This window comes from Oncorhynchus mykiss, chromosome 12 (assembly GCF_057628025.1).
Source record: "Oncorhynchus mykiss isolate SJ-2025 chromosome 12, ASM5762802v1, whole genome shotgun sequence".
Lineage (NCBI taxonomy): Eukaryota > Metazoa > Chordata > Actinopteri > Salmoniformes > Salmonidae > Oncorhynchus > Oncorhynchus mykiss.
In genome coordinates, this window is record NC_143033.1 from 39,221,670 (window position 1) to 39,241,275 (window position 19,606).

The window sequence follows — 19,606 nt, forward strand, 5'->3', positions numbered from 1 at the left end:
ATTTTTCTCACAAGGGGGTGACATTGTGTAGACTTTACAATAAGCAGGTATTCACCTTTAGTTAGTGTTTAGTTTACCAGTTCTCGGGTCAGTCTTTTCTCATTCATGTGTTTGTGTACATTTTTTATAATAAAAGGCTGCTTTTCACCTGGCAATCAATTTTTTGGCCTGACAGTTCTGTCCGAGTTAGACTATGGCTCTCTCTCGAATGTATGATTTGGCCGCATTTCTTTCCCATCGATGATCACTCTTGCACAGATTAAAAATGCAGTTTTCCCTGCCTTTCGATTCGAGCTGCAGCCACCATCGGCCATAGTTTCTCTCTTGTGAATTTGACCAATGAGGTCAGATCCTCCGTGAACCTCAATTTTTGCTTGATGAGGAATTCACAATTCTTCGCTCGCCTCCAGAGACGATCCTGTGTAGATCTGTTGGTGAACCAGATGATTGTTGTCCTCGGTCTCTTGTCTTGATACTCGAGTCTCCCAAACGATAGATGATGTCTACATTTTCCATAGGTTCAGCTTTTGAATTGGGAATGATAGCTCCACAAATGTCAACAACTCTGCATTTGATGTCCGCACCCGCCTGCTCTGGAATTTCATGGAGCCTCAGGTTCCACCTGCGCTGGTATCTCTCTGCCTCATTCACCTTTTGCTCGAGTTCAGCCACCTTCTTTAAATTTTCCTGGCAGATAACTTCCACTTTCTTCATGTCACTTTTGAGGGATTTCACTTCTCCAAAGATAAAGTCAACAGATTTTTTAATGGCCCCAATTTTCATCGTATTCTCCCTAACCATGACCTCCAAGCCATTTGCCCTTTCATCTATCTTTGCTGTCAAAAGCATTACAATATTTCTTTGCATCTCAAGAAGTGACATACCCTCTTGGCCTCTCATCTTTTTCCCCTGGGGCTTGACTGGAGTGCTCACCACATTTTCATCACCCATTGCAGTATTTCCCCCCACAGTTACATTCTGAATGTCACCTCCTGACCTTAGTTCCTTTTTAGGTCTCTGTTTTAATTTGGTCAGGGCGTGAGTTGGGGTGGGCATTCTATATTTTTGTTCTATGTTTTGTATTTCTGCTTTTGGCCTGGTATGGTTCCCAATCAGAGGCAGCTGTCAATCGTTGTCTCTGATTGAGAACCATACTTAGGCAGCCTGTTTTCCCACTATGATTTGTGGGTAGTTGTTTTCTGTTTAGTGTTTCACCAGACAGGACTGTTTCGTTTCTTTCATTCACTTTGTTATTTTGTTTTGTGTGTTCAGTTCTAATAAATTAACATGGACACTTACCACGCTGTATATTGGTCCGATCCTTCCTACTCCTCCTCAGACGAAGAAGAAAACCGTTACAGAACTACCCACCACAAACGGACCAAGCAGCGTGGTAACCAGGAGCAGATGGTTCTGGACTCCTGGACTTGGGAGGAGATACTGGAAAGGCAAGGGACCCTGGGCACAGGCTAGGGAATATCGCCGCCCTAAGGCAGAGCTGGAGGCAGCGAAAGCTGAGCGGTATGAGGTAAGGCAGCGTAACAGGCACGAGAGGCAGCCCCCCAAAAAATGTTTGGGGGGGCACATGGGGAGATTGGCAAAGTCAGGTAGGAGACCTGAGCCGTGTTATGCGGTGAAGCGCACGGTGTCCCCAGTGTGCATGCATAGCGCGGTGCGCTGCATCGCAGCCCCCCGCAAGTGCCATGCAAGAGTGGGCATCCAGCCAGGGCATGTTATGCCGGCCCAGCGTGTTTGGTCTCCGGTACGCCGTTTCGGCCCAGGGTATCCTGCGCCGGCGCTGCGTGCTGTATCTCCAGGGCGCTGGGAGGGTGCAGTTCGCCCTATGCCTGTGCTCCGCCCGTGCCGGGCGAATGTGGGCATTGAGCCAAAGGGAGAGGTGCGAGTGGTATGCACCAGATCTCCAGTGCTCACCCACAGCCCGGTTCAACCTGTGCCTGCACTCTGGAGTCTCCGGGCTAAAGTGGTCATCCAGCCTGGAGGAGTGGTGCCAAGGCTGCGCACCAGAGCTCCACAGCCCGGTCCATCCGGTGCCTCCTCCACGCACCAGGCCTCCTGTAGGTCTCCCCAGCCTGGTGGGTCCTGTGGCAGCCCCATGCACAAGGCTGTCTCTCAGTCTCCTCCCTCCAGGTTCTCCCTCCTGTCCGGAGCTGCCAGAGCCGCCCTCCTGTCCGGAGCTGTCAGAGCTGCCCTCCTGTCCGGAGCTGCCAGAGCTGCCCTCCTGTCAGGAGCTGCCAGAGCCGCCCGTCAGTCAGGAACTGCCAGAGCCACCCGTCAGTCAGGAGCTGCCAGAGCCGCCCGTCAGTCAGGAGCTGCCAGAGCCGCCCGTCAGTCAGGAGCTGCCAGAGCCGCCCGTCAGTCAGGAGCTGTCAGAGCCGCCCTTCAGTCAGGAGCTGCCAGAGCCGCCCTTCACTCCGGCGCCGCCGGAGTCTCCCGCCTGTCCGGCGCCGCCGGAGTCTCCCGCCAGTCCGGCGCCGCCGGAGTCTCCAGCCTGTCCGGCGCCGCCGGAGTCTCCCGTCTATTCGGGGCCCACTACAAGGGTCCCCAGTCCGAGGTTGGCGGCGAGGGTCACCGCTCCAAAGGCGCCCCTTAAGTGGGCCAAGACTATGGTGGAGTGGGGTCCACGTCCCGCGCCAGAGCCGCCACCGTGGACAGATGCCCATCCAGACCATCCAAATAAATTCATAAAAAATCCTACAATGTGATTTTCTGGATTTTTTTTCTCATTTTGTCTGTCATTGTTGAAGTGTACCTATAATGAAAATTACAGGCCTCTCTCATCTTTTAAGTGGGAGAACTTGCACAATTGGTGGCTGACTAAATACTTTTTTGCCCCACTGAATAACCATACAAACGTACCATTTCAGACTCATTTTAGTGTTCCGGATTTACATTTACTGTTACATCTAGTCTATGAGACCTTGCTGGTACAACACAAACATCTAGCAACTAATTAGCAACTTTTCAACTACCTACTATTTTTTAGTTACTTTGCAACTACTTAGCATGTTATCTAAACCTTCTCCTAACCCTGACTTTAACCCTTTAAGCTAACTCTTCCCCTAACTCTAACCTTAACTCTTTTAGCTAACCCTTCCCCCAACCTTAACCCTTTAACCTAACTCCTAAACTTAACTTTAACCCCAACTCCAACCCATAGCCTAGCTAATGTTAGCTAGATAGCTAACGTTAGCCATCTAGCTAGAATTTGTAACATATCATATGTTTTACAAATTCGTAACATATTGTACCTTTTTGCAAATTCAGAACACATATTACAAATTGTTATTCATAACATATCATACTAAATGGAGTGTCACGGATTTACGTACAGAATAATACTAAATGCTCTGAGACCAGGTTGCCTGGTTGGGTTGCTTCCACAGATCCTCTGTGATTTCCTCAATACTCATACACTTCCTCATGACAGCTCTGTCCATACACAACAACCTGGATCTCAGCTATTTGAAGTCCTCCTCCCCCTCTCCCGCTCTTTCTTTCTCTCTCAACCCCTGTCCCTCTTTACACACAAATAGCCTACTCTCCCTCACTCAGACTTTCTCTCGCCCATTCTCTCTCTCTCTCTCTTCATACTTGGCCGAGCTCAAAAGAAGGGGACATAACAGAATGAAAGGAGATGGATTTTTCAACGAGATGTGAGGGGAAAGGTGAAATTAGCAACTCTTAGCCTACGTTGCCCCTATGTGAAACGACAATCTTAATTGTTCAACAGAATGAATGAATAAGAGCGGCGTCTATCAACAAGGTAGGTTATGTAAACTGGCTTATTTTACCCCGGACGTTAGACTGGTTTTGTGGTGACTGAGAAATTACGGATAATATAAGTGGGGGAGTGGGTGATGTTACATAACACAGTGCACCGTTTCCCCTTTTTATCTTTCGTAAATTGTACAAGTGAACAAGAGTATCCAGTTATCATTGCAATGAAAAAGCAACAAGCTTTGAGTGTGAAGTCTCGTTTATAACATGCACTTGCCGCACGTGAAAAAGGAACAGTGGAACCTTATACAGATGGTTTCCACATGATCTCTTATCTATCCTTGCATTCTCATTTGTCAGACATTATTAACAGTAATTGAATAACGTGTGTGCTTTATCAGAAAAATCTGTCAAAAGAGTATTTCCATAGATCTGTGTTGGCTACTTAGCCTATAGGCCTATGTTCCACAGAATATTAATGAAACACTTTATTTTCCTTGAGGTTTTCAACCTTTCTAATAATGTTAGTATACCATAAAACAAAAACATTTAACTATCAGTTATTGCATTTTCCATTAAATTGCGTCTTGTTCTTTCAAACACAGGCCTGACATTTTTTTAATGTTCTAGAATATAATCTTATTCTAGAATCAGCTTCTGTATAGAGAATACTTTCTCATTAAATTAGTGATCACGACAATAAGGCATTTTTGTCGTCAAAGCAAATGCTGAAGGGGCCAGCTTGGTGAAGCGTTGTTGCTAATGAAGCGATACCTATTATTTTCTGGATAAGAGCTCCCTCCATCTCCATGGCGACGTGAAGATCTTACATTCATAACCATGGAGTGTGCGCGCAGCTTTCTCGCTTGAAGGGGATCGGTTCGATGGCAGGACAAAGCGAAAGGTAGAGCCCTCTACCTTGCGGAAGAAAAGATAAACGATAGGATCTGTTTTGGGGACGAAAAGGGGAACAATTCTGAGACACAAGTCATCTTCATAGGAAAGGAGCCGGGTGAGTGAACTGAGTAAGGTTAGACTATTGTTTAAGAACAATGCCTGTTGCTTGCTACCCTATCCTGGGAAATGTCTTTTTTTTAGGCTATAGGTCTAGCCTCCAGACTGTTGCCTTTCTGCAGCAGCGCAGCCCAGTGGGCATACGATGTGGTTGAAATAATGGTCGGGGAAGTCTTATTACCAGATCGCAACCAAACGTTTTTTTGACGTCATGAAAAATGCATATTATTTTGGGTGATATCTGTTTTTTGGTTGAAATCTGATTGAACTACTGACCAGTTATCTAAATGCTACTCAATTAAAAGACACCAATCTATATAAGCATGTGCATAGTGTTTGTAAGCCATGCACCCAGTGCAAATAAGACATTAGAACCATTACAAGTATTACAGTTGGAGTAATGTTTTTTTTCCAGAAGTGTTTGCATGATTCAGCTCAGCACATTTGGCAAACAACAGCTGGCAGAAGGCACCAAAGCAGGTTAGGGTCTCGTGGCACACTGTACCCAGTCAACATGCTGGGCTCGGCCCTATTCCATTTTGACACTCTGCATGGACTCAGACTCGGTGGGCTTCATGCAGGCCAAGCTTTTCCAGAGTCTGGCAGAATGATATTACTCTGGGCTCCGGTTAATGGTACTCTGGCCGAGTCCACTTCAGCTTATCCAGCCCAATTCACTTTTTTCAGGAGTAGGGTCATTTGAAGTTTTTATTGAGCAGGTAATGAAATACCAATTTTAAAAATAACAAAGAATTGTGATATTTCACCTGCAGGTCGTCAAATTTGATAGGTCATTAAAAGCTAACATTAGTGACAGTCTCTGCGGTCCTATAGCTATCAGAAATTATCCCTAAATTATAGAATCTCCGATGCTATAAATGCTTTTGCTTTTACTACAGGCTATGGCAGTGTTTTTCATAGTTGCAGGCCACCCAATTGAAAAGTGCACATTCACTTCCATAACATTTGTTCTTGGCTACCAGCATGTAAGATAAATATGCACAATAATACAAAAATGCAGTAAACCTGCAGTACATTGAAATAATTGTTGTTTAATGAATGATATCTGGTAGCTTGCTGTGTGTGTTGGCTTCTAATGATAATCTTTTGTTGATGTTAATTGCAATATTTATTGTAGTTTTCTGTACATAGTTTTCTGTAGTTTTCTGTAGTTTTCTTCTGTTCCACTGAATGCAATTTGCTGTTCTATTATGACTAACTACATTTGCTTTCAGAATTTAACAAATAACACATAGGCCTATGTCTTTCATTGCAATATCCTACTACAATCCACCAGGATTTACAAAACCCTATTGTTATCCCATTTATTTCCATCAATAATTACAAAAGCATTATTGCACCTGAATTTGACCCTGAGAATATAACAATTGTCTTTTCCCTTAAAGCTTTTAAGCAATTAACATAATGCATGCAGTAATTTTATTTTAATTTCAGTAACTAAGTAAGGACGTAGGCATATCAATTCCAGCTAAAACTTGGATTGGAATCTGTGCCTCGCGCAGCAATAGATCTGTGAGCGCAGGCAGCCTGCTTGCTTGAGCATATTGCTCGAGCGTCAACATTCCATACAGCATGTTGGGACAAAGTGCCCAGTAGGCTACACAACAACATCACTGGGAAACAACATCAGTTTCTCGGAATGTACACAAAAAAATGTAAAAGATTAGACTGCTAAGTGGTAGTCCCTGTTCTCCTGCATTCTTGTTTTATTTTAAAGCGGCGGTTTGTTGGGGAGAAGAACATCAAGAAAAGTGTTGCTAGCTAGCTGGCTAGTTTTAGCTAGCTAATGTTAGCTCCCTGGCTAATCCTCCATGGACATGGTAAGTTACAATTGTTACCTGTTGTAGCTAGCTAGCTAACATTTTGATATCTGTTTAGTTAAAGTGGAATTGTCAGCTTTTTAACTACTTTGCAGATATGAAACAAACAGACAATCATAATATCATCCCAAAATCGAAAATGTCCAGTTTATGCTACAAAACCAACTTTATAAAAGGTTTTAAAAATAGGTTATATTTGCCGTAACATTTCATGATGTACACTAAGGCATTGTTGGCAGAATAGATGGATGCAGTTCAATGCATGATTAATATAATTCACCAATGCATTTCTTGGTACTCCAAAAATATTGCGATCAGGTTTAAATCACAGCTGGCCTGGTACATAGTTTGCTGCTTCCATTTGGGATGCACGGTTTCAGTTTCAATTGCTCAATATTTAGGACAAAAACAAATGAATGTAACTAAGGCTGGTAATGTCAATACAATCAAACTAGCAAGGGCAATGATCACAAGTCAGTCATAATGTGGCTAATAGGCTGGCATATCTATTTACGTAGCAAGCTAAATGTTAGCTAGATAGCTAGCTGCTAGGAGGATGTCATGTCATGTCATTGGAGGAGTGGGTGAGTGAGTGACTTTTCCCCCTCATATAATTTTTCGGTGACTATACTGTACACAGCTAGAGATGCAGGTGAACGACTGTTATCCCGTTAGCATATCGCTTGCGTTCGCAAATTCACTCTGGCTATTTACTCCGATTTCAGAGCACTCTCGCTAAGTGTGGCAGAGCGCAGAATAACTGATGAATTTACGAAGCGCAACACCCACTGAATATGACCGACCAGTGTCAGTAAACGTAAGAAAATAAATGAATAGTTAGTCATGAACGCTCTAGATAACATGTAAACAGCTTGACCAGCTTTGCTAGGGCGAGTAAAATGGTCAGTAAGGTGTTCTCTCGTTTGTGTCTAGAAGTAGCTAGCTAGCAAGCTAGCCAACTTTAGCCAGTTAGCTTTGGGAACTTGGTTGGGACAAGCATGTATTGTTAGCAGGCAAGCTGAAGAAGGAGGAGTAGGCTACAATTCCCCACTGTTTATCAGTGCAATTTTGACTGTCAATTAAATGAAAAAGTTTGAGAGAGTTTATCTAATGTTCCTTCGTTAGATTTTAGCTCATCTTTCTATGGCTAGCATTAGTTGTTGATTTTTTTGTTGATGTGCATAACTGAGGGAGAGAAAGCCTAACTTTTCATGGTTGTTTGATCAATAGGACTGTTAAGTTCCCAAATGTAAGAGGACTCCCAAGTGGTATTGACATATTTGCAGAAATAGTTTCCATTAGCCACTATTAGCTGGCTTTTGGCAGATAAAAAAATAGAAAAGCAGATAAACAAAATTGGTACTGGCCAATTGTCTGGGAGAAGAAAAAATCCCATTGTGAAATAATGCTTTTTATCCTATTCATTGATGTTAATACCAGTCGATGTAAATACGCTTGACCAGTCATGCTTATAGCATACAGATACAGACCCTTAGAGCGGAAAATCTGTCAGACAGCGCGACAGCTACAGTATCTCAAACCACTTTGTAATGAGCTGGAGGCAGTATGCATTTTGAAAACATATATTTAATGGTTGCTTCAAAGTAACCCAGCCAAAATCAGACCATATCCGTGGAGGCAATTATTTTATATAAACTTTCTTTCATTGTCCAGTAGCCAAATGCACAATCCTAGCACCCCATGTTCGTTGTTGTATATCAGATCTCCCCTCTTTCTAAATTTAGAAATTATATTTTAATCTCTGTCACATGAAATGTCTTGTTGGCATCAGAATTCGGTAAGAAGGACCGCGCATCGTTGCATCCTCAACTTGCAGGTTCTGTTAAGATGAATTACCATAATCTAAATGTGATTTCTGTCATTCTGAGTACCTTGGGTCGATGTCCTAATCAGGTTACGCATCCAATGCATACAGGTCTGGTAAATTTCTCAAATGTTAAAATGCTGCCGGTCAAATGTCCGGAGCCACATTTTCGTATTGGAGAGAGGGGGAGAGAGATGATGATGATGATCACAAAAACATATTGAAAAGATTTTCATCATGTCAACATTGTGTCATGCCAGCTGTGTGTGTGTGTGTGTGTGTGTGTGTGTGTGTGTGTGTGTGTGTGTGTGTGAGAGAGAGAGAGAGAGAGAGAGATATTTTAAGATATCCTAATTCTTGAAACATATGGAAGTGAAGTTTTTCTTGATTCATCAGGGATACTTGTATTTTGTATTTGACAATACAATACATTTTGTCTATCCCAGCTCCCCCTCAACACTCATTCTAACGTTACAACTCTCAACTGCCTTTTTCAATTCTTGGTTTTCTTTTTTGCAGGAATCTTCTAGCTTGGATGGCAGGATAGAGGAGGGAACAAAAGGAAGGAGTACAGAAGTTATCCTAACTAAGAAATGTACGTAAATAGCCTATGTTTTGCTGTCTATCTCTCTCTCGATCTCTCTCCGTATGTCTGCCTGACTGACAGATTGCTGAGGGGCAATGTAATAGAATGTACTTTCTATGCTAAGTCTAACTTAGTGAAGACCTTAGGTAATGGTTAATCGTGATTTGTCTCTGTCTTTACAGTTCCTGAAAAATGTCAATGACCTGATGCATGTCCTCTACAGCAGTGCTTGGCCACACACCTTGTGGAAAGGAGAGAGCAGCACCACCACTCCTTAAATCAATAGTCAAGTTTTGTGGGGTTTTTTCTTTTTTTTTCTTCTGTTTGATACTCTGATCTTCAATGTGTATTGATTCCTACTAGCCAGCTTTGTAAGAGCTAGGTTTGTACTAGCTATGCTAATGATCATTACAGTTTTTTTCTCTGCATCAGGAGAGAAACTGGATTCCCCAAGAGAAAAAAGATGCCATCTAGTACCTAAAAGGGTTAATCAAAAAAAGTGCCATCTAGAACCTAAAAGGGTTCTCAGCTGTCACCGTGAAGAAAATTATGGAGGTTTTTACATATTTTTACTGACCAGAATATTAATTATTTTTCTGGCCATGATACCAGTTGGTCATAATTGTGACCTCTATCTGACCAGCTGGTCATAGTTTTGACCACTATTATGTGCTATATTATGTACTGGTCATAGTTAAGACCTCATCGTAACCTGGTAATGACCACCTGACTACAGCTTATTACCAACCCTAAAAAGTATTGTAGAGGAACAAGTTGGATATTGAAAACATTTCATATTTATATTTGTTTACATAGGCACCAATTAAAGTTTAATACTGGGAAACAGACGATATAATGGCCCATTGTATTATTTTTTATTAATGATTAATAAGAGTGGTGTGATGGGGTAGATCCTCATCAATTCCACCGTCCGCAACCACAGGGCTCTCCAGACAATGGTGTGGTCAGCCCAATGCATGCCTGCCCTCCAGGACATCTACAGCATCCGGGGTCACAGAATGGCCAAGAAGATTATCAAGGACCTCAGCTACCCGAGCCACGGCCTGTTTACCCCACTACCATCTAGAAGGCAGGAAATGTAATTAGCGACAAAACACCATTCTCAAAAGCGCACCGCATGAGAATGGGGAGATCTAAAGATGCATCAACTGGGTTACTGATTTGACTAGGATTATGCCTTTGGCTGCTGGACAATAAAATAACATTGATTTGAAAACCAATAGATAATGCTGGTTTCAATGGCATATAAAGTGTTTATATAATAATAATTCCCCCAACATGTCTATGATCGTATTTTGGCTTGGCTAGGCTAGGCTACTTTAAAACAAGATATGATATGCTTCATAAAATGACATGAAACATCCAGGTTTTAAACAATTAAGATTATGGTTAAATAGTTTCAAAATGCTAACCGCCTCCGCTCAGATTCAAGGTAAAATGAAATATTATTTGTCACATGCTTCGTAAACAACAGGTGTGGACTAACAGTGAAATGCTTACTTACGGGCCCTTCCCAACAATGCAGAGAGAAAGAAAATAGATAAATTATAGAAAGGTTAAACATCTAATTACAAAAGTAATAATAGATACACTATGAATATAGATAACTTGGCTATAGACAATGGGTACCAGTACCGTGTCGATGTGCAAGGGTACGGGGTACTGTAGATATGTACATATAACTAGGAATAAAGTCACAGATAGTAAACAGCAGCAGCACCGTATGTGATGAGTCAAAAAAAGTATGCAAAAAGGGTCAATGCAGACAGTCCGGATATCTATTTGGTTAACTATTTAACTGTTTAGCAGTCTTATGGCTTTGGGGTAGAAGCTGTTCAGGGTCCTGTTGGTTCTAGACTTCTGTACTGCTTGCCATTGATGAACGTGAAGCTCTCGACCCACTCAACTACAGCCCCGTTGATGTTGCTTTTCTCGAAGCAAGGCATTTAGCTTGTCTGGAAGGCTTGTGTAATTGGGCAGCTCGCAGCTGGGTTTCCCGTTGTAATCCATGATAGTTTACAAGTCCTGCCACATCCGAGGAGCATCAGGGCCAGAATCAGCTTGAAGGATTAGGATAGGATAGGATTCAATCTTAGTCCTGTATTGATGCTTTGGCTGTTTGGTGGTTCATCCAAGGGCATAGCGGGATTTCTTATAAGCGTCCGGGTTAGTGTCCTGATCTAGGGTGTAATCATTAGTCAATCTACTGTGTAAGTCTATGGAAGGGGGTGACAACCACGCGCCTCCTAGGTTTTGTATAAAGTACATTTACCTAGAGGAGAACGGAAACTAGCTGTCCTCTGGCAAGTATTAATGAGGCCGGTGACCGACGTGGTAATTTCCTCAATGCCATCGGGCGAGTCCCGGAACATATTCCAGTCTGTGCTAGCAAAACAGTCGTGTAGCTTAGCATCTGCTTCATCGGACCACTTCCGCATTGAGCTCATCACTGGTACTTCCTGTTTGAGTATTTGCTTGTAAGCAGGAATAAGAAAGATAGAGTTATGGTCTGATTTGCCAAACGGAGGGCGAGGGAGAGCTTTGTATGTGTCCCTGTGTGTGGAATAAATGTGTTCAATAGTTTTTTCGTTTCTAGTTGCAGAAGTGACTTGCTGGTAAAAATTAGGTAAGACAGTTCTGTTTCCTGCATTAACCCTTTGATGTGTACTAACCAGAACAACCTTCTAAAATGTATTTTACACACATTATATGTGTCCATTATAATCTATGCAAGAATCGGAATGCATGAAATGTCACCAGTACTTAACTGTAAATAAAAAATGTATTACCACACAAACCCATTTCTGATGGTGATTTATTGATACAAGTGGCCCGTGCCGGTATTATGAAAACAATACTGAGGATTTGTCACCACAGATGGTCTGTTTAAGTTTCTACCATTGTAGCTAGATGGAGTAGCTAGGCCAAGAACAGCTCTCTTTTTTTAAATGTATTTTTTTACCTTTATTTAACTAGGCAAGTCAGTTAAGAACAAATTCTTATTTTCAATGACGGCCTAGGAACAGTGGGTTAACTGCCTGTCAGAACAATAGATTTGGGGATTTGAACTTGCAACCTTTCAGTTACTAGTCCAACGCTCTAACCACTAGGCTACCCTGCCACCCCTAGGGGTCATGTCGGAGACAACGGTTGTTGACAACTGTAGCATTGTAGTTAAGCCTATCCCGAACCCTCTTCCTAACCTTAACCTCATTCTCGTAACCTCCTATGTTAATTTACCTAACCTGCTGCTTTAGTTATCCTAACCTGACACATTAATTACATTAACCTGCTATGTAAACAAACTATCTGGAGACAAAGCATCAGTATCACCACACCAGCCAATCACATCACCCCTAACACTCACTTGGAAACCATTCAGTCAAAAAAGCAGAAATTCTGGAGATTTTTGTCCATTCTGACAATGATTCTGACTATGACAGTGAGGAATCAGATTCTGACACTGACAGCGAGGAGGAGGAGCAGCAGCCCCCGCCCCCCACCTTGTGGCCAGTGAGAACCCTGATTCTGAGGACACCTTGTCCATCGACAAAGTCCCAGGTCCCTCTGAAGATGCTGGTGGTTTTGGAGGCACACCAAAAGTGGGTGAAGTACGGAAGTCTGCGGTAGCTGGAAGGCCTCCTGCCATTTCACTCCTCCTGGCCCTGTTGTTGGCTTTGATAAGCCAGTCTGGAGTGCAAAGCCCCTTGCCATCTCCCTCTGAGGCAGAATGCTTCAAGCTGATTCTGACAGGGGATCTGGTGGGAGACAGTGTTGGAGACCAATTGCTATGCCTTGGAGCTACAGGAGAAGAGACAGCCACGGGGAAGGTGGACCACCTGACAGGAAAGAGAACAATCAAACCAGACTGTGTGCTTGACTTTAATCGCAAAATGGGGGCAGTGGATAAAGCGGACATGATAAACAGCTTTGTGACATGCACTCGGAAAACCACCAAGTGGTATAAGAAGATATTTTTCCATCTGATCTACACTGCAGTCCTCAATGGCCACATAGTTCACCGCCATCTAACATCTAGATGATTACTGAACAACGTTTTTTGTAATTGGACAGTTCACATACAAATCAAATGCAGTTCTATTATGCAATTATATTGACAATATCTCACCCACCTCTCCCTCATCATCCTCTCCACTCCCTCAACTTCCCTACTCCCTCTCCAAACAGTATGTTGCTAGCATACAAAAGCTGACCTCAATCTTCTGCACGTGTTCAGTTCCAGTTATGATGTTGGCAAGTTTTGTTCAATACTGTATGTATGTGGCTTCTGAAAGTACAGAATAAAGAGGAATTATTAGTAATTAGAATAAAATATATATTCAATAAAACAATATTACAATAACTGAAGAGCTCCACAAGGGCTTCACAATGGGGCAGGAAAGACATATGCAGACCAAATTAATACACAGGACAATGCAATGGTCATGATAAGGCCAAGGCAGCTTCCAAGGATACAACACAAGCTAATACTTCTTTGGAGAAATTACCATTGTTTTACAGAACTAATATAAAAATATAACTACATAAGCACAATTGAGTATAACACCATAAAGTTTATGAAATCAATACGTCACTTGTCTGCAGTTATAAATGAATACACAAATAATACATTATGCGCCATATATAAATATGGTGTGCTACAGTAGAAATGACATAACATGTTACACAGAAACTGTTTTATGATAAGGTAATACGGCACTTACTTTGACAGGGATGCATAGTAATTATTATTAAGGAAAACAATGAAGGCAATTATTTAACTAGGCAAGTCAGTTAAGAACAAATTCTTACGTTCAATGACAGCCTAGGAACAGTGGGTTAACTGCCTGTTTTGACTGGAGATGTGCAAATGGCTGCATACTTGACCTGAGGAGACACTGTTGGAGTGCTTGGGCTATCATCGAAGAGAGAAGTTTCATCTAGCTAATCCTCACCTTACATTAGCATGGCATGTCTCAAACATTAGTTGAAATTGCGTGGTAAATAGTGTGGTGGTAAATAGATAGCTACGAAAAATATAGATGAAAACTCTCCTGGTAAATAGTATGGTCTACAGCTTATCATGAGGTAAAAGGCTCTTCTGATTTTCAGAAGCTCTTTTCGGTCAAAGGAAACGATGACAGAAACATTATGTTAAAAAAAAGTTCAGATCAGCGCCTAAAAAACACAAAATAGCAGAATTGGTAAGGAGCCTGTAAAATGGCCCCTATACATTACAGCACCATTCTCCTTTATCACAGGTGAGTGATGTGCAGTGCGCAACAGGCACTGTCCTTCACTCTCCAATCTTGTAACCATTTGATCTGAATGAACCCTACCTCAAGTATGTATGTCGACAGAATCAAGCCTTTAGACATGAATGTTAATTATCCTTCATTAGATATATTTTTTTTATATAGGACTCGATTTTCCCATGATGTCAAGCAAAGAGGCACTGAGTTTGGAGGTAGGCCTTGAAATATATCCACAGGTACACCTCCAATTGATGTCAAATTATGTCAATTAGCCTATCAGAAGCTTCTAAAGCCATGACATAATTTTCTGGAATTTTCCAAGCTGTTTAAAGGCACAGTCAACTTAGTGTATGTAAACTTCTTACCCACTGGAATTGTGATAAAGTGAATTATAAGTGAAATAATCTGTCTGTAAACAATTGTTTGAAGAATGACTTGTGTCATGCACAAAGTAGATGTCCTAACCGACTTACCAAAACTATAGTTTGTTAACAAGACATTTGTGGAGTGGTTGAAAAATGAGTTTTAATGACTCCGACCTAAGTATATGTAAACTTCCAACTTCAACTGTACATGTGAGAGTTTGAGTGAGTTTGAGTGAGTGACAGGGAGAATGAGCAAGAGAGAAATAGGAGAAACTACATGACTCACCGAGGGAGGTGTCTGTTGAATTATATATTATAATTATAAATGATATACCCTAATTAGCCTACTCCTGTCTATTTTTGTCTCACCTTCTCGTAAGCCTATTATATGGACAATGTCGCTTTTATTGATCTGTTTGTCAGAGTCAACAGTGTAGGCTACCCTGTAATTTGACGTCTGCTAACGTCTCCAGCCATACAGTGCATTCGAAAAGTGAAGAGGCGACTCCGGCATGCTGGCCTTCTAGTCAGAGCTGCAAAGAAAAAGCCATATCTCAGACTGGCCAATAAAAATAAAAGATTAAGATTGGCAAAAGAACACAGACACTGGACAGAGGAACTCTGCCTAGAAGGCCAGCATTCCAGAGTCACCTCTTCACTTTTGATGTTGAGACTGGTGTTTTGCAGGTACTATTTAATGAAGCTGCCAGTTGAGGACTTGTGAGGTGTCTGTTTCTCAAACTAAACACTATAATATACTTGTAATTTTGCTCAGTTGTGCACCGGGGCCTCCAACTCCTCGTTCTATTCTGGTTAGAGACAGTTTGCACTGTTTTGTGAAGGGAGTAGTATACAGCGTTGTATGAGATCTTCAGTTTCTTGGCAATTTCTCGCATGGAACAGCCTTCATTTCTCAGAACAAGAATAGACTGATAAGTTTCAGAAGAAAGTTATTTGTTTCTGGCCATTTCGAGCCTGTAATCAAACGCACAAATGCTGATGCTCCAGATACTCAACTAGTCTAAAGAAGGCCATTTTTGTTGCTTCTTTAATCAGAACAACAGTTTTCAGCTGTGCTAACATCATTGCAAAAGGGTTTTCTAAAACGACAAACTTGGATTAGCTAACACAACTTGCCATGGCAACACATGAGTGATGGTTGCTGATAATGGGCCTCTGTACGCCTATGTAGATATTCCATTACAAATAGTTTCCAGATACAATAGTCATTTACAACATTAACAATGTCTACACTGTATTTCTGATCAATTTTAGGTTATTTTTATGGTCAAAAATGTAGCTTTCCTTTCAAAAACAAGGACATTTCTAAGTGACCCCAAACTTTTGACCGGTAGTGTACGTCTCGTGTTTAAGCCATTGAATTGCGACTCCACTTTGTCTCTATACTAACACTTTGCTTGTTTGATTGCCTTATGGAGGGAATAACTACACTGTTTGTATTCGGTCATGTTTCCAGTCGCCTTTCCATGATTAAATGCGGTGGTACGTGCTTTCAGTTTTGCCCGAATGCTGCCATCAATCCACGGTTTCTGGTTAGGGAAGGTTTTAATAGTCACAGTGGGTACAATATCTCCTATACACTTCCTTATAAACTCCCTCACTGACTCAGTGTATACGTCAATGTTATTGTCTGAGGCTACCAGGAACATATCCCAGGCCACGTGATCGAAGCAATCTTGAAGCGTGGAATCCGATTGGTCAGACCAGAGTTGGATAGACCTAAGCACGGGCACTTCCTGTTTTAGTTTTTGGAGCAACAAGATGGAGTCATAGTCAGATTTGCCAAAAGGAGGGCGGGGGAGGACCTTGTATGCATCGTGGAAGTTAGAGTAGCAGTGGTCGAGTGTGTTACTCACTCGTGTACTGCAATTGATATGCTGATTGATATCAGATTAGTTTGTTAAAGTCCCCGGCTACAATAAATGAAGCCTCAGCATATATGGTTTCCAGTTTGCATAAAGTCCAGTGAAGTTCCTTGATGGCCATGTTGGTATCCGTCTGCTAACTGCTAAACGGCCGGGCCCTGGTCTGCTAACTGTTAGCTTGCCTGCCCGGTCGGCTAATTGCTTTCTTGCTAACCAGGTCTGCTAACTGCTAGCTTGCCTGCCCAGTCTGCTAACTGCTAGCCCTTGCTAACTGCTTGCTTGCTAACCCGGTCTGCTAACTGCTAGCTTGCCCTGGTCTACTAACTGTTAGCCCATGCTAACTGCTTGCTTGTTAACCCGGCCTGCTAACTGCTAGCTTGCCCTGGTCTACTAGCTGCTAGCTTGTTTAGCTCCGGCCTACTAACTGTTAGCTTGTTAGCCTGCTAACTGTCTGAATCGCCGTGTCCCCAGCCAGCCCAACCACTCACTGGACCCATATGTTCACTTGGCTATGCATGCCTCTCTCTAATATCAATATGCCTTGTCCATTACTATCCTGGTTAGTGATTACTGTCTTATTTCACTGTAGAGCCTCTAGCCCTGCTCAATATGCCTTAACCAACCATGTTGTTCCACCTCCTACATATGCGATGACATCACCTGGCTTAAACATCTCTAGAGACTATATCTCTCTCTTCATTACTCAACGCCTAAGTTTACCTCCAATGTACTCACATCCTACCTTACCTTTGTCTGTACACTATGCCTTTAATCTATGCTATCGTGCCCAGAAACCTGCTCCGTTCCTCTGGTGATGTGGAGGTTAATCCAGGTCCTGCAGTGCCTAGCTCCACTTCCACCCCCCAGGTGCTCTCATTTGTTGACTTCTGTAAACGTTAAAGCCTTGGTTTCATGCATGTTAACATTAGAAGCCTACTCCCTAAGTTTGTTTTACTCACTGCTTTAGCACACTCTGCCAACCCAGATGTCTTAGCCGTGTCTGAATCCTGGCTTAGGAAAACCACCAAAAACCCTGAAATCTCCATTGCTAACTATAACGTTTTCCGCCAAGATATAACTGCCAAATGGGGCGGTGTTGCAATCTACTGCAAAGATAACCTGCAGAGTTCTGTATTACTTTCTAAGTCTGTACCCAAACAATTTGAGCTTCTACTTCTAAAAATTCACCTTTCCAGAAACAAGTCTCTCACTGTTGCCGCTTGCTATAGACCTCCCTCTGCCCACAGCTGTGCCCTCGATACTATATGTGAACTGATTGCCCCCCATCTATCTTCTGAGCTCGTGCTACTAGGTGACCTAAACTGGGACATGCTTAACACCCCGGCCATCCTACAAACTAAGATTGATGCCCTCAATCTCACACAAATTATCAATTAACCTACCAGGTACAACCCCAAATCAGTAAACACGGGCACCCTCATAGATGTCATCCTAACTAATTCGCCATCCAAATACACCTCTGATGTTTTCAATCAAGATCTCAGCGATCACTGCCTCATTGCCTGCTTCCGTAATGGGTCTGCGACCAAACGACCACCCCTCATCACTGTCAAACGCTCCCTGAAACACTTCTGCGAGCAGTCCTTTCTAATCGACCTGGCCGGGGTATCCTGGAATGATATTGACCTCATCCCGTCAGTAGATGATGCCTGGCTATTTTTTTTAAGTGCCTTCAGCACCATCTTAAATAAACATGCCCCTCTCAAAAATTGTAGAACTAGGAATAGAAATAGTCCTTGGTTCACGCCAGACCTGTCTGCCCTTGACCAGCACAAAACATCCTGTGGCGTTCTGCAATAGCATCGAATAGCCCCCGTGATATGCAACTTTTCAGGGAAGTTAGGAACAAATATACACAGGCAGTTAGAAAAGCTAAGGCAAGCTTTTTCAAACAGAAATTTGCATCCTGTAGTACTAACTCAAAAAAGTTCTGGGACACTGTAAAGTCCATGGAGAATAAGAGCACCTCCTCCCAGCTGCCCACTGCTCTGAGGCTAGGAAACATTGTCACCACCGATAACTCCACTATAATTGAGAATTTCAATAAGCGTTTCTCTACGGCTGGCCATGCTACCCCTACCCCGGTCAGCTGACCGGCACCCTCCACAGCAAAGCGCCAAAGCCCCATCCAATTCTCCTTTACCCAAATCCAGATAGCCGATGTTCTGAAAGAGCTGCAAAATCTGGACCCCTACAAATCACCCGGGCTAGACAATCTGGACCCTCTCTTTCTAAAATGATCCGCCGAAATTGTTGCAATCCCTATTACTAGCCTGTTCAACCTCTCTTTCGTATCGTCTGAGATTCCCAAAGATTGGAAAGCTGCCGCGGTCATCCCCCTCTTCAAAGGGGGTGACATTTTAGACCCAAACTGCTACAGACCTAAGTCTATCCTACCCTGTCTTTCTAAGGTCTTCGAAAGCCAAGTTAACAAACAGATTGCTGACCATTTAGAATCCCACCATACCTTCTCCGCTATGCAATCTAGTTTCAGAGCTGGTCATGGGTGCACCTCAGCCACGCTCAAGGTTCTAAACGACATCATAACCGCCATCGATAAGAGACATTACTGTGCAGCCGTATTCATCGACCTGGCCAAGACTTTCGACTCTGTCAATCACAACATTCTTATTGGCAGACTCGACAGCCTTGGTTTCTCAAATGATTGCCTCGCCTGGTTTACAAACTACTTCTCTGATAGAGTTCAGTGTGTCAAATCGGAGGGCCTGTTGTCTGGACCTCTGACAGTCTCTATGGGTGTGCCACCGAGTTCAATTCTCGGGCCGACTCTCTTTTCTGTATACATCAATGATGTTGCTCTTGCTGCTGGTGATTCTCTGATCCACCTCTACGCAGATGACACCATTCTGTATACTTCTGGCCCCTCCTTGGACACTGTGTTATCTAACCTCCAGACGAGCTTCAATGCCATACAACTCTCCTTCCATGGCCTCCAGCTGCTCTTAAACGCAAGTAAAATTAAATGCATGCTTTTCGATCGAATCGATCACTGCCCGCACCTGCCCGTCCGTCCAGCATCACTACTCTGGACGG

The 19,606-nt window shown here is 42.8% G+C and overlaps 1 protein-coding gene across 3 annotated transcripts in view; it reads left to right on the forward strand.

Annotated features, from left to right (window-relative positions):
• Positions 1-3,425: 3,425 nt before the first annotated feature.
• LOC110537567 (G protein-activated inward rectifier potassium channel 2) overlaps positions 3,426-19,606 on the forward strand; it is a 117,756-nt gene continuing 101,575 nt past the window's right edge. The window contains exons 1-4 of one of the 3 annotated variants that reach the window (XR_002475645.3): positions 3,644-3,784; positions 6,491-6,593; positions 8,938-9,013; positions 9,187-11,822. Coding sequence is in view for 1 of the 3 variants with exons in the window: in XM_021623705.3 (XP_021479380.3) it covers positions 3,757-3,784 (28 nt within the window). In the remaining 2 variants the exon portion in view is untranslated. Of the gene's footprint in view, positions 3,785-6,490; positions 6,594-8,937; positions 9,014-9,186; positions 11,823-19,606 lie in introns of those variants that run through there. The other 2 variants (XR_005034972.2, XM_021623705.3) reach the window with 2 other exon arrangements.